The sequence below is a fragment of the Schistocerca nitens genome, chromosome 9 (genome assembly GCF_023898315.1).
Source record: "Schistocerca nitens isolate TAMUIC-IGC-003100 chromosome 9, iqSchNite1.1, whole genome shotgun sequence".
In the NCBI taxonomy this organism is placed as follows: Eukaryota; Metazoa; Arthropoda; class Insecta; order Orthoptera; family Acrididae; genus Schistocerca; species Schistocerca nitens.
The window spans coordinates 31,987,328-32,003,123 of record NC_064622.1 but is presented as its reverse complement, the minus strand read 5'-3'; the positions used below and the strand labels follow the sequence as shown (position 1 = coordinate 32,003,123).

The 15,796-nt window shown below is 45.8% G+C and overlaps 1 protein-coding gene across 1 annotated transcript in view; it reads right to left on the bottom strand.

Annotated features, from left to right (window-relative positions):
* Positions 1–13,846: 13,846 nt before the first annotated feature.
* The window catches only part of LOC126203535 (uncharacterized), an 849,800-nt gene continuing 847,850 nt past the window's right edge, over positions 13,847–15,796 (bottom strand). Inside the window, exons 5-6 of the mRNA XM_049937860.1 lie at positions 13,991–14,158; positions 13,847–13,954 (exon numbers count right to left, since the gene is read on the bottom strand). Of these exons, the coding sequence (XP_049793817.1) occupies positions 13,847–13,954; positions 13,991–14,158 (276 nt within the window). The remainder of the gene's footprint in view (positions 13,955–13,990; positions 14,159–15,796) is intronic.

Sequence of the window (15,796 nt, the reverse complement as noted above, 5' to 3'; positions counted from 1 at the left end):
TTTTTAGAGATGTCCATCCCTATTCAACTGTACTGCCTATTGCGCTATTCCTTATTGCTGTATCTATAGCGTTAGAGAACTTCAAACGTGTCTCGTCATTCCTTAGTACTTCCGTATCCCACTTCTTTGCGTATTGATTCTTCCTGACTAATGTATTGAACTTGAGCCTACTCTTCATCACTACTATATTGTGATCTGAGTCTATATCTGCTCCTGGGTACGCCTTACAATCCAGTATCTGATTTCGGAATCTCTGTCTGACCATGATGTAATCAAATTGAAATCTTCCCGTATCTCCCGTCCTTTTCCAAGTATACTTCCTCCTCTTGTGATTGTTGAACAGGGTATTCGCTATTACTAGCTGAAACTTGTTACAGAACTCAATTAGTCTTTCTCCTCTTTCATTCCTTGTCCCAAGCCCATATTCTCCTGTAACCTTTTCTTCTACTCCTTCCCTTACAACTGCATTCCAGTTGCCCATGACTATTAGATTTTCGTCCCCCTTTACATACTGCATTACCCTATCAATATTCTCATACACTTTCTCTATCTGTTCATCTTCATCTTGCGACGTCGGCATGTATACCTGAACTCTCGTTGTCGGTGTTGGTCTGCTGTCGATTCTGATTAGAACAACCCGATCACTGAACTGTTCACAGTAACACACCCTCTGCCCTACCTTCCTATTCATAACGAATCCTACACCTGTTATACCATTTTCTGCTGCAGTTGATATTACCCGATACTCATCTGACCAGAAATCCTTGTCTTCCTTCCTCTTCACTTCACTGACCCCTACTATATCTAGATTGAGCATTTGCATTTCCCTTTTCAGATTTTCTAGTTTTCCTACCACGTTCAAGCTTCTGACATTCCACGCCCCGACTCGTAGAACGTTATCCTTTCGTAGATTGTTCAATCTTTTTCTCATGGTAACCTCCCCCTTGGCAGTCCCATCCCAGAGATCTGAATGGGGGACTATTCCGGAATCTTTTGCCAATGGAGAGATCATCATGACACTTCTTCAATTACAGGCCACATGTCCTGTGGATACACGTTACGTGTCTTTAATGCAGTGGTTTCCATTGCCTTCTGCAACCTCATGTCGTTGATCATTGCTGATTCATCCGCCTTTAGGGGCAATTTCCCACCACTAGGACAAGAGAGTGCCCTGAACCTCTATCCGTTCCTCCGCCCTCTTTGACAAGGCCGTTGGCAGAATGAGGCTGACTCCTTATGCCGGAAGCCTTCGGCCGCCAATGCTGGTTATTTATCAATATTTAGGCAGTGGCGGGGATCGAACCCGGGACCGAAGACGTTTTGATTATGAATCAAAGACGCTACCCCTTCTTTTTTTTTAATCTCATTTTGTTCGCTTTTGTTCGTTGCATCTGCTCGGGGCGGACGTCTTAAGAACACCGTTTTTTAAGTTCGTTATTGATCGATGAACTCAGTTTTTTTATTACAGAGGGTACGTAACCCTCTGACCGAACACGCTGAGCTACCGTGCCGGCTACCCCTAGACCACGGGTTTTCTTATTCAGCAGTTAAAAAAATACACCCTGAAGAATGTAATTTGCAAGAGGGACCGAAACGTCGGTAGTTTTACTTATTGGCAATGCAGTCATAAACCCAGAAAATTTTACTGAATTTTGTTGGCTTTTTTACTTCTTCTCTTTCCGAGCTGTAAGATTCCAGATCAAAAACAGTTAAGGGGGTCTTAACTGTACCATCTTAAGTCTCTTAGGAATTTAGTGCTCCCTAGATCTAAAGGTGAAAAGTTTAAGAAACTACGACCTTGCACCGTTGTTAAAACTTATATTTCCCTGCTTAGATCGGTTCAGATCATAGTGTTTTATTACATATTTCAATTGAAAATGTGTGGCACTGAATATTTTGACGACTAGGTTTCATTTTGATATAGTCTGACTGCAAGTTTACATATATCTGTGGTAATCCTGAAATGCTTCTTGCGTAGGACAAAGGACTGCGTGTAAAAACAAACCGTTCAGAATGGTTCAAATGGCTCTAAGCGCTATGGGACTTAACATCTAAGGTCATCAGTCCCCTAGACTTAGAACTACTTAAACCTAACTAACCTAAGGACATCACACACATCCATGTCCGAGGCAGGATTTGAACCTGTTACTGTAGCAGCAGCGTAGTTCCAGACTGAAGCGCCTAGAACCGCTCGGCCACAGCGGCAGGCTGACACAAACCTTATGGGTGTCAAATGTGCGTAGTATCTTATTAATGCTTGATGGTTTGGGCAGCCGATAATCCAAGTATAAAGTGTATTTTCGTTCACACAGAAAAGTTCTTGATAGTAGTTCGATAAGGATCGAGAAAGATTGACGCTTGAGGGCGTTAAACCTGAAGAAGCGCGCTACGGATTGCTTTCCAAACTCCTGGGCAGTTTCTTTTGCTACATCAGCGAAGTGTAGAAGTGGGTTATCGTATGGTAGTAACAAACACTAGCTGGGAAATGTGCAGAAAACGGGAAAATGGGTTCCACATGAACTGAATGAAGGACAGCAAGCAAATCGAAAGACCACTTGTGAAATGCTGCTCGCCAGATAGAAACGGAAGTCGTTCCTGCACCGAATAGTGACAGGTAATGAAAAATGGAAATATTTTGAGAATCATGTTGAATCCAGGCAAACCATCGACATCCACTGCAAGACCAAATCGCTTGTGTTTGGTGGGATCAAAAAAGGGTGACATCTATTATGAACTGCTAAAACCTAGTGAAACCGTGAACACTGATCGCTACCAACAGAAAATGATCTATTGAAATCGAGCATTACGTGAAAAACGACTGATAAATGGAAAAAGGCAACACAAAGCCCTACTGCTCCATACCAACGCCAGCAAAGCTGGTTAGGGAAACGATAGAGGCGTTCAGTTGTGAAATACTAGGGCGTGTGGTTTATTCTCCAGACTTGACTCCGTCCGATTATCATCTGTTTGCATCGCTAGGACACGCTCTCGGTGATCAACGCTTAAATTCGTATGAAAATGTATGAAAATGGCTTGCTGATTGGTTCGATTCAAAGGAAGAAGTGTTTTTTTACATAACATTCATAGCCTGCCAGGGAGATGGGATAAATGTATCAGTAGTAATGGAGATTATTTTGAATAAAATATTGTTAATCAGTTTCAAACAAAAGACGTGTAATTAGTAATTATTTCAACCAAATTCCGGATTCATACTTCTGCACCGGGTATAGTTTTGATCTACTCATAAATATGACACAACATACTCGCAAAGTCTCAATATCGAGCACACTCTCATCTTTACGTTTTTAAACCTCATATCGTCTCAATGTAGACAAGTGTAATGTGCTGCGAATACATAGAAAAAAAGATCCTTCATCATTTAGCTACAATATAGCAGGTCAGCAACGGGAAGCAGTTAATTCCATAAATTATGTGGGAGTAGGAATTAGGTATGATTTAAAAGGGAATGACCATATAAAATTAATCGTCGGTAAAGCAGATGCCAGACTGAGATTCATTGTAAGAACCCTAAGAAAATGCAGTCTCAAAACAAAGGAAGTAGGTTACAGCACACATGTTGGCCCACTGCTTGAATATTGCTCACCGGTGTGGGATCTGTACCAGATAGGGTTTGATAGAAGAGATAGAGAAGATCCAACGGAGAGCAGCGCGCTTCGTTACAGGATCACTTGGTAACCGCGGAAGCGTTAAGGAGATGGTACATACACTGCAGTGGAAGACTCTGCAAGAGACACGCTCAGTAGCTCGGTACGGGCTTTTGTTGAAGTTTCGAGAACATAACTTCACCGAGGAGTCAAGCAGTATATTGCTCCCTCCTACGTGTATCTCGCAAAGAGACCATGAGGATAAAATCAGAGAGATTATAGCCCACACAGAAGCATACCGACAATCCTTCTTTCCACGAACAATACGAGACTGGAATAGAAGGGTAACCGATAGAGGTACTCAGGGTACCCTCCGCCCCACACAGTCGGGTGGCTTGCGGAGTATAGATGTACGTAGATGTAGATGAAGAGGTTCTGAATTTAGAGAGCTGAAATAGTGCAGTGCGGGGTAGTTCTATCTTTCCTTCGCAGTATCGGTAGGTGCCTCTGGCTGGGAGCAACGCTGTCTGTACAACGGGCTACGTTTCGGCCACTAGAGGGCAGCCAGGAGGTTACAGTGGCGCCGCGGCGGCCAGTATTATCTCCCTCAGTTACGGGCGCAGTCAGTGAGCTGTCATTAATCGGCTGCGTGTGGCAGGGGCAGTGACTTCGTGGCCAGTGGTACGGTTGGGCGGCAGCTACGTCTAGACCCACAATGCTGGTACGAAGTGCAATTGTAGCTGTTGTTCGGCAAGTGAAGTTCACACTGTGAAAAGCTTATTCGACTGGATGGCTTGATATACACTAAAGAGACAAAGAAACTGGCACACTTGCCGCCAGACGACTTGGCATGGACTTGACTAAAACTGACATCATGAATCCTGCAGGGCTGTCCATAAATCCGAAGAGTACAAGGCGGTGGACATCTCTTCCGAACAGCACATTGAAGGAATCCTAGATATGCTCAGTAATGTTCATGTCTGGGGAGTCTGGTGGCTATCGGAAGAGTTTAAACTCACAAGAGATTCCCTGGAGCCACTCTGTAGCAATTCTGGACATCTGCGGTGTCGCATTATCTTGTTGGAACTGCCCAAACCCGTCGTAAGGCACAACGGATATTAATGGATGCAGATGATCAGATAGATTGCTTACGTACGTGTCGCGTGTCACAGTTGTGTCTAGACGTATCAGGGGTCCTATATCAGTCCAGCTCAACATGCCGCACACCATTACAGAGCCTCCACCAACTTGAACAGTTCCCTGCTGACATGCAGGGTCCATGGATTCATGACGTTGTCTCCAAACCCGTACACGTCCATCCGCTCGATACAATCTGAAATGAAACTCGTCCCACCAGGCGAAATGTTTCCAGTCATCAAGAGTCCAATGTTGGTGTTGATGTGCCCAGGAGAGACGTAAAGTTTTGTGTCGTGCAGTCATCAAGGGTTCACGAGTGGGCCTTCGGCTCCGAAAGTCCGTATCGATAATGTGTCGTTCAATGGTTCGCACGTTGACACTTGTTGATGTTCAAATGTGTGTGAAATCTTATGGGACTTAACTTCTAAGGTCATCAGTCTCTAAGCTTACACACTACTTAACCTAAATTATCCTAAGGACAAACACACACACCCATGCTCGAGGGAGGACTCGAACCTCCGCCGGGACCGACACTTGTTGATGGCCCAGCATTGATATCTGCAGCAACCTGCGGTAGAGTTGCACTTCTGTAACGATGAGCGACTCTCTTAAGTCGTCGTTGGTCCCGTTCTTGCTGGATCTTTTCCCGGCCGCAGCAATGTCGGAGTTTTGATGTTTTACCGTATTCCTGACATTCATTCGTGAAATGTTGGTACGAGAAAATCCCCACTTCATCTCTACCTCGGATATGCCGTGTCCCATCGCTCTTGTGCCAACTACAACACCACGTTCAAACTGACTTAAATCATGATAAACTGGCACTGTAGCAGAAGTAACTGATCTAACAACTGCGTCAGACACTTGTTGCCTTATATAGGCGTTCCCGATATTCTGCCTGTTTACATATCTCTGTATTTGAATACGCATGCCTATAACAGTTTCTTTGGCGCTTCAGTGTATAAATGCTCGACACGGGAGATCTGAAATAAAACCTGGATGAGGTATGCTGGCGCGTTTGTTGCCTGTCACTTGGTTCCGATCATTGGGCACAAGGGCTGCCTGTGGATTAAGTCCTGTTGGTTCCTGAACAACAGTTATATTGTAGAAACGCCGTCTTGCTTGCAGTCTCTGCTAATTGGACTGCTGTTGACTTACGCACAGATAATCTGAAATTAAGGCGATCATTTGTTCTTCGGTACAACGTCTGTTATGTTGTTATGTGATACTGTCAGCTGTGGTGCTCGACGTCCCGTTTACCCAGTTTTATCAGAATCACAGTAGGATTTTGAAACAGTTGCGTCGGGTTATTTATGAAGTGATTTTCTAGCCATTCTCTGTAACTGATCTTGTGGTGTTGGTGGAGCCCCTTGGCAGATTCCTGTAGCGCTGCTTAAGGGGCCCAGTTCAAAATCGTAAACCTTATATGGTTCAAATGGTTCTGAGCACTATGGGACTTAACATTTGAGGTCATCAGTTCCCTAGATGACCTCAGATGTTAAGTCCCATAGTGCGCAGAGCCTTTTGAACCATTTTCATCAGTCCCCTAGACTTAGAACTACCTAAACCTAACTAATATAAGGACATCACACACATCCATGCCCGAGACAGGATTCGAACCTGCGACCGCAGCAGTAGCAGCGCTGTTCCGGACTGAAGCGCCTCTAAACCTTATATGAAATAGGTCGATACTGTTACATGGTATTTAAATTTTATGTAAGGCTGTTTACCGTACCTTATGTGTACGGTTAGTTCTTTTAACGTCAAATAGTTTTGTTCTGTAGTAGCATATTTTAGTAACTTGTAAGATTGTTCATGTGCGTTTCGTGAGTTACAGGATGATGGCCTTGTAATTCTGTCTGTTTACTTTGTGTGTCCACGGTCCTCAGAACAGGATATAAATAACGCCTCTATTGAAACAGGCTATTCACGTGTAACGGAAAAAGATTTATGCTACCCGTAAGCTGTACTGATGAGGTTAAATTAAGGAACCGGGTGCGGCTGATCCCGGCGGAGGTTCGAGTCCTCGCTCGGACATGGGTGTGTGTGTTTGTCCTCAGGATAATTTAGGTTAAGTAGTGTGTAAGCTAAGGGACTGATGACCTTATCAGTTAAGTCCCATAAGATTTCACACACGTTTGAACATTTTAAGGAACGGGTAAGACTGGAAAGCTGTTTAGTCTAGTGCTGCTAAGCCTAATATGTTTCTCTTGATTCTGTTTACGTTGCCATCTAATGGTCCGATATCACAGACAGAATTTTGTGGACCTTTGTACTATTTCAGGGCATGATTAGTTGAGTTTTGATACCGTTTAATTTTGAGTGTCTATTCTGTAATACGTTTTGTGATTGCAAGTGTGTACCGTATGCTTCCAATTTCGTTATTTAATAGAGCCTTGCTGGTCCAGTACTAGTAAATATATTGGCTCCAGCAATTCTATCGACTAGCCACTCTGGATTAAATTTATCAGATAATTAAATTGAGAGTATTGCAATAAACTTTAATTGTGTCAACAGACTTTTACGGTCCTTTGCCGGCAACTGCGGTTTAAATTTGTACCCATTTGATTATTCTGTTAAATTCTGCCAGCAGCTGTTTTTCTTAAGCTTTTGTAATGAATACTATTGGCAGTTGTTGCTCAAATTTGTTGTGCCAACAGTTGCTTTTCTTAAGCTGCAACTGCAGATCTTGTTGGCAGAGATGCTTGATAGTGATGTCATTAATTTGCTTGTGTTAAACCTGCTGGGTGTTGCTCCCATAAAACAGCAAGAGCAAATTTTGCTGTGTTTGATTTTTAGTAACTTGCCTTTCGGAATGTTTCATTAACAGATTGTACAACAGACAGGGAGATCGTCCTTAGCCGATAGAAATCTACAAGTATCTACCATTAGCTTTAATCTGAGAAACCTATTTCTAGGAACATGTTCGATTCCCGGCGGGGTCAGGGATTTTCTCTGCCTCGTGATGACTGGGTGTTGTGTGATGTCCTTAGGTTAGTTAGGTTTAAGTAGTTCTAAGTTCTAGGGGACTGATGACCATAGATGTTAAGTCCCATAGTGCTCAGAGCCATTTGAACCATTTTTTCTAGGAACATGCTTCTAGTACACAGCATTGTATGAAGGTGTATCATAGATTGTGGAGAAGCCGAAAAAGAAGAGAAATGTAGCGTCTGAGATGAGATGCTACAGGAGGATGCTGAAAATTAGGTAGCCCTGAAAGTTGTCTGTTGTGTTCTGCCAGCCCACCAAATTCGTGGTTCACACGTCTGTTTCTCACGAGCAATCTTTATTGTTATACTTGCACACACTGATCGATTGTGCGTGTAGTCACTTCTGCTGCTGCTGCAGTGGTTTGTCTTGTCTAAGGTTTGAGGCAAAGGCATGCTCAGCCAATGGAGACAGATAGCGCGGTTACTATGCGCGTGGATGGCAGGTTCAAAGCAAACAAAGCTTTTCTAAGTGCTGCTCTGTCGAGTTCACTCTGGTGGTTGGTAATGTGTTCTTTCCTTGTTTTCGGTACGTGTGGAAACAAGCGTGGCTGCTTTTAATTACACTGAGAAGGTTGAATATCGATGTTCGGACGTTCACTTGAATTTGCATACCTCAAGTTCTACTGAGAACAGCGTGAAATGTTTCTCGATGTCTCTCTCGTTAACGGCGAGTTAATATTTTTCTGTAATTACGAACGTAGCAAACTGTGTTGGAAGAGAAAAAAATTCCTTCGTGTGTTGAAACACTATGATTTGCTGTGTGAGTCTTGCATTTATGATTAATGTGGAGCAGTTGCCACTTTATTTGCATGTTGTATTTGATTCGTAATCGATATGAGCTAACAGGTTTTCAGTGCCCAAAACTTTCTTTTATTTTGATAATTTCATAACTATTTTGATAGAGAAGTCTTTGTTACAATTGTGGCTTTTGATACAATCTGTCTTTTATATTATTAATTATGACGTTAGTTATAAAAATCCTTGTATCTTATGGCTTTTCAATTATCGTTCGTTAATACAATATGCCTTCGATATCTTCGCACAATTTTCCCTTAGCAAATTCAGTATGAAAATACTTATTTTCATAAATATGTGTTTCAAACAGCAGGAAAGTGCAGTTCTTTCGTGCAATTAAGGCAATGAATTGTGACCTTGTGTCATCAACATGACTGTAATTTCAAAAACGATATTTATGAAGCATAGAATTTTCATAAGCGAAAGATTGTTCACAATATTGTAGTATGTTCATTACAGGTTCCAGAAAGTAAGTTGTCACCGAGAACTTAAGACCAGCAGGGGCGTTGACAAATTCCACGTAATTTTCCTTAAGGCTTATGTTTTTAGCCTTACTGTTAAGATGTATTCCGGATTGTAACCCAGAGCATAGCTTGGTCCATAAACTTGTTTAACTATTAAGGTGTAATTTAAGAAATGTGTCTGAACTGTGGTCTGGTTGACTTTTAATCAGCTTCTGTAGTTATCTTTGTTTGATATCACGCTATAGTGTCGAGGCCCTGGCTACTAGACGAACTCTGGTGCGGATAATTATGATGCGAGTTTTATGTATATAGACGGAAGCGCCGAGGGAACATTTCAACCAAGGGAATTTAGAGTAGACAGGGGCGGCAGTCAGACTTTGGATCAATCAGGGAAGCGTGCCAGTGTAATCCTTGCAGTTTTGTGAACCGCTGTGACATGGTAGCTTAGTGGCTAACTCTCCCTCCAAGTGATCCGGAGATCCAGATTTGATTCTTGGCTTTGGTACAAATTTTCACAGCGCCTCTTCAGTGTATATGTATATAAAATCATATATCTACATCTACATTTATACTCCACAAGCCACCCAACGGTGTGTGGCGGAGGGCACTTTACGTGCCACTGTCATTACCTCCCTTTCCCGTTCCAGTCGCAGATGGTTCGCGGGAAGAACGACTGCCGGAAAGCCTCCGTGCGCGCTCGAATCTCTCTAATTTCAAATTACGTACAAGTAGGGGGAAGCTATATATTCGATACCTCATCCAGAAACGCAACCGCTCGAGACCTGGACAGCAAGCTACACCGCGATGCAGAGCGCCCCTCTTGCAGAGTCTGCTACTTGAGTTTGCTAAACATCTCCGTAACGCTATCACGCTTACCAAATAACCCTGTGACGAAACGCGGCCGCTCTTCTTTGGATCTTCTCTATCTCCTCTGTCAACCCGACCTGGTACGGAGCCCACACTGATCAGCAATACTCAAGTATAGGTCGAACCAGTGTTTTGTAAGCCACTTCCTTTGTTGATGGACTACATTTTCTAAGGACTCTCCCAATTAATCTCACCCTGGCACCCGCCTTACCAACAATTAATTTTATATGATCATTCCACTTCAAATCGTTCCGCACGCATACTCCCAGATATTTTATTACACCTGTATGAGACCATTTAAGTCTCTGAAATTGTGTCATTTCATCTGCAAAAGACCAGTGACTGTGGCGCTAGAGGAGACAGCGAAACCAGAGCCATGGAGGGATACACAGAGTTCAAAGGCTTGGGGTGCAAATGGCGCAACCAGAGTGTCAACCCTCTTCCCTGCTCAGAACAGAAAAAAAATGGCTCTGAGCACTATGGGACTCAACATCTTAGGTCATAAGTCCCCTAGAACTTAGAACTACTTAAACCTAAGGACATCACACACACCCATGCCCGAGGCAGGATTCGAACCTGCGACCGTAGCAGCCCCGCGGTTCCGGACTGCAGCGCCAGAACCGCTAGACCACCGCGGCCGGCCTCAGAACAGAGGTGGAGCCTTCGAGGGACTAGCAGCACCTCTCGGAGAGGTATGTTGTGTCCTTTGCAGACTCGTGGTTCCCCAGTTAAGTGATTGTTTTGGTTTTCACTTAGTAACACGATGGGAGTACCATTCATTAATTACAAAGAATGGGGTGTACCAAATGATTTAGATGGAATTTACCAATATTTAAATTTGCCACTTGTTGCTGTTGTTCCATTTTGAGAGTTAACCTGACTCACTGAGGCTGGCGAACTGCAGTGTGTGCCACTGGTTACTGCTGACAAGTTGTTTGTAATTTATGTAGCTATTCGGTGCAACTGATGACTGAGGCAATGGTAGCGCCCACGGTATTTCTGCCGATTAAGTTGACCATTATACTTAATTCTGGGCTCCTTGTTTTATTACTTAATAAACATTTTTGGTGACTTCAGTTCTGTGTTTGAGATTAAATGAAGTAAGTGTCAGTGACTGATGACAAGCCCTGGTGGTTTTAAGTATCAAAAGATTATATGTACAATCAGGTTTCCTGGTGATTATAAGTGATTAATAGCTTTTATCTTGCACGAGCTATTACTATGTGCTGAACATTGCACTATTATACTATGCAAGGTCCAGTTGGCAACCATAAGGTGGCATGTGTAAATGATGCAAGCGAGGGCGCAATGTAGCATTAATTCTGCTATGAGAAGTGTCTCATTTTGTCTATGAGGTGCCATACTTCCGCTTACTGGGAAAGTAGTTGCTCTAGTTACGAGATTTTTTGTTTATCTTTCAAGTTATTATATTGTTGTAAGTTCTGAAATGCCTTTTCTAGATTTATTGTAGAGGTTTAGTTGAATAATTTTACATACACACAAGTTAATGATGTTTTGATTCACTTAAAGGAGTTACTTTGATTTAAAAAATTAAACTGACATGATTTTGTAGCAAAAGTGAATAAAAGTACTGCCTGACGTACAACAGACACAATTAAGTTCTAGTATTAAAATTCATTGTCTTTGGAATTTAAAAAAACAAATTAATTCTTTTAAAACAGTAGTTAAACAGTTCTTGTATCAGCAGCTCTTCTACTCCACAAGCTTAGAACTGCCCATTTGGTCCAAATTTCTTTGCTCAAAATTTTTTTAAAAGTATGCTGAAGATAAGAGACCAGTTACGTGGATTGCATGCTGCCCTCTGTGAAATGGATCCTGCACACTACTAGGTGATAAATAATTTCGAATTCCCAAACAACTGTTTAGCTAAGTACGTTTACCTGTGTTAAACTATGCCTAAAACCAAACTGTGTTACAAAATTAATATACAGGTCAATCTGCACATAGAAAACAGGTCATTTATGTCAGCATAACATTCCATGGGTATTTCCAGCCCACTCTGTTCATATTGAGAAGCACTATAATCTTACAGAGTGATAAGCTAAAAAATGAGTTTCTCCACTGAATCGATGAGGGAGGAAATATGTGGAGCAAACAGAAAAGAAGAAAGGACAGGGTGAAAGGACATGTGTTGCGACATTGAGGAATAATCCCCATGGTACTACAGGTAGCGGCAGGGGGTAAAAGGAGTAGGGGAAAACAGTGACTGGAGAACAAACAAATAACTGACGACTTTGGCTGTAAATTCTGCTTTGAGATGGAGGAGAGGAAGTTGTAGCAACCTGCACCCAAGGAATCAGTGAACTGGTGACAAAAATAAAGAGAGGGAGGGAGGGAGGACTGAAGGGGCACTGCAAAGCATGGTGTAGTCGCTGGAGGATGAGTGAAGGGCATACTCACAGAGAAAATAGCGCCTGGAGTGGGTGTAGGGCATAGCCAATGAGCATGTAGTACCTGGGAGGTGGGTAGGGCCTACCCACTGAGCATGTGGTGCCTGGGAGGTGGGTAGGGCACACTCACTATGCCAGTAGTGGCTGAGGGATAGGTGTGAGGTGTACAGAATGTGGAGTAGCACCTGGGACAAGTGTAGGGCATACTCATTGTACGTGTAATGCCTAATAGGGGGGAAACAGTTGTAGGGTATACACACTGTGTGTGTAGCCCCTGGGGGACAGGTATAGGGCATACTCACTGTGCACGTAGTGCTTGGGGGATGTCTGTGGAGTGTACTCTCTGTCTGTGTAGCGTCTGGGAAATGAGAGTATGGCATTCTCACTGTGCATGTAGCGCCTTGGGAACTTGTGTAGGGCGTGCGCACTGTGCATGTTGTGCCTGGTGGGACACGTGTGGGACATACTCACTGTGCGTGCAGCGCCTGGGTCACGTGTAGGGGATACTCACTGCATGTGTAATGCTTGATAGGTGGGCGGGAGGAGGCAGTTGTAGGTATAGACAATGTGTGTAGTCCATGGAGGACAGGTGTAGGGTGTACTCACTGTGCATGCCTGGGGGATGGTTGTGAGGCATATAAACTGTGCATGTAGTGCCTGGGGGATGTGGTAGGGTGTACCTTCTGTGAGTGTAGTGCCTGGGGGATGGGTGTGGGGTGTACTCACTGTGTGAGTAGCATCTGGTAAGTGGGTCTAGGGCATTCTCACTGTGCATGTAGCGCCTTGGAGACTTCTGTAAGGTGTACTCACAGAGCATGTTGTGCCTGTTGGGACAGGTGTGAGGTGTACACAATGTGCATGTAGCACCTAAGACAACTGTAGGGCATACCCACTGCATGTGTAATGCTTGATAGGTTGCGGGGGGGGGGGGGGGAGGCAGTTGCAGGGTTTAGACACTGTGTGTAGTGCCTGGGGACAGGTGTAGGGTGTACTCACTGTACATGCCTGGGGGATGGGTGTGAGGCATATAAACTGTTTATGTAGTGCCTGGGGAGATTTGTGGTAGGTTGTCCGTCCTGTGAGTGTAGTGCCTGGGGGATGGCTGTGGCGTGTACTCACTGTGTGTGTAGCGTCTGGGAAATAGGTGCAGCGCCTTCTCACAGTTCCTGTAGCGCCTTGGGGACTTGTGTAAGGGCGTGATGATTGTGCATGTTGTGCCTGGTGGGACAGGTATGAGGTATCCACAGTGTGCATGTAGAAGCTGGGGCACATGTAGGGCATACTCACTGCATGTGTAATGCTTGATAGGTGGGGGGGGAGGCAGTTGTAAGTATAGACAATGTGTGTAGTCCATGGGGGACAGGTGTAGGGTGTACTCACTGTGCATGCCTGGTGGATGGGTGTGAGGCATATAAACAGTTCATGTAGTGCCTGGCAGATGTGGTAGGGTGTACCTTCTGTGAGTGTAGAACCTGGGGGATGGGTGTGGGGTGTACTCACTGTGTGACTAGCGTCTGGGGACTTGTTTAGGGCGGGCTCACAGTGCATGTTGTGCCTGGTGGGACACGTGTGGGACATACTCACTGTGCGTGCAGCGCTTGGGGGGTAGGCTGCCGGGTGTACTCACTGTGCGGGTACTCGTCGTCGAGCAGCCCCCAGCTGAGGCGCGTCGGCGGCGGCGGCGCCAGCTGCAGCGGCGGCGGCGCCCGCTCGGTGGCCTCCACGCTCGTCTCGGCGCTCTTGAAGTACACGGGGTCCAGCCGTGCCACGCAGCGCACGCGGTACCGGCCCGCCGCCTCCAGGGGCAGCACCAGCCCCAGCCGCGCACGCTCCCGCCCGCCGCCTCCGGGTTCCACCTCCGCCGGGTACGGCCTCAGCTGCTGCTCCTGCGCCTGCGCACACCGACGTACCCGAGTCAAGCCGTGGCCATTCCGAAGGAGCGCGCCGAGCTGGGACGCGCAGTGTCAGTTAAGCGTGCTAGCCCCGCCATTTACCAACGCTTTTTCTTGTGGTTCCCGTTAATACACCTAGCAATTATCAACCATTTACGGAACAGCACCCTTTGCAGTATTGGAACTGTACACAGTGTCAAGAGCCATCTCTGCCCACATTCGCACTTCAAGACTTCATACTTCGAAAACAGTCGAGTTTGTGTACATGATACAATACTGGCCACTAAAATTGCTACCCCAAGGAAAAAAAGCAAATGATAAACGGGTATCCATTGACAAATACACTCCTGGAAATGGAAAAAAGAACACATTGACACCGGTTGTCAGACCCACCATACTTGCTCCGGACACTGCGAGAGGGCTGTACAAGCAATGATCACACGCACGGCACAGCGGACACACCAGGAACCGCGGTGTTGGCCGTCGAATGGCGCTAGTTGCGCAGCATTTGTGCACCGCCGCCGTCAGTGTCAGCCAGTTTGCCGTGGCATACGGAGCTCCATCGCAGTCTTTAACACTGGTAGCATGCCGCGACAGCGTGGACGTGAACCCTATGTGCAGTTGACGGACTTTGAGCGAGGGCGTATAGTGGGCATGCGGGAGGCCGGGTGGACGTACCGCCGAATTGCTCAACACGTGAGGCGTGAGGTCTCCACAGTACAGCGATGTTGTCGCCAGTGGTCGGCGGAAGGTGCACGTGCCCGTCGACCTGGGACCGGACCGCAGCGACGCACGGATGCACGCCAAGACCGTAGGATCCTACGCAGTGCCGTAGGGGACCGCACCGCCACTTCCCAGCAAATTAGGGACACTGTTGCTCCTGGGGTATCGGCGAGGACCATTCGCAACCGTCTCCACGAAGCTGGGCTACGGTCCCGCACACCGTTAGGCCGTCTTCCGCTCACGCCCCAACATCGTGCAGCCCGCCTCCAGTGGTGTCGCGACAGGCGTGAATGAAGGGACGAATGGAGACGTGTCGTCTTCAGCGATGAGAGTCGCTTCTGCCTTGGTGCCAATGATGGTCGTATGCGTGTTTGGCGCCGTGCAGGTGAGCGCCACAATCAGGACTGCATACGACCGAGGCACACAGGGCCAGCACCCGGCATCATGGTGTGGGGAGCGATCTCCTACACTGGCCGTACACCACTGGTGATCGTCGAGGGGACACTGAATAGTGCACGGTACATCCAAACCGTCATCGAACCCATCGTTCTACCATTCCTAGACCGGCAAGGGAACTTGCTGTTCCAACAGGACAATGCACGTCCGCATGTATCCCGTGCCACCCAACGTGCTCTAGAAGGTGTAAGTCAACTACCCTGGCCAGCAAGATCTCCGGATCTGTCCCCCATTGAGCATGTTTGGGACTGGATGAAGCGTCGTCTCACGCGGTCTGCACGTCCAGCACGAACGCTGGTCCAACTGAGGCGCCAGGTGGAAATGGCATAGCAAGCCGTTCCACAGGACTACATCCAGCATCTCTACGATCGTCTCCATGGGAGAATAGCAGCCTGCATTGCTGCGAAAGGTGGATATACACTGTACTAGTGCCGACATTGTGCATGCTCTGTTGCCTGT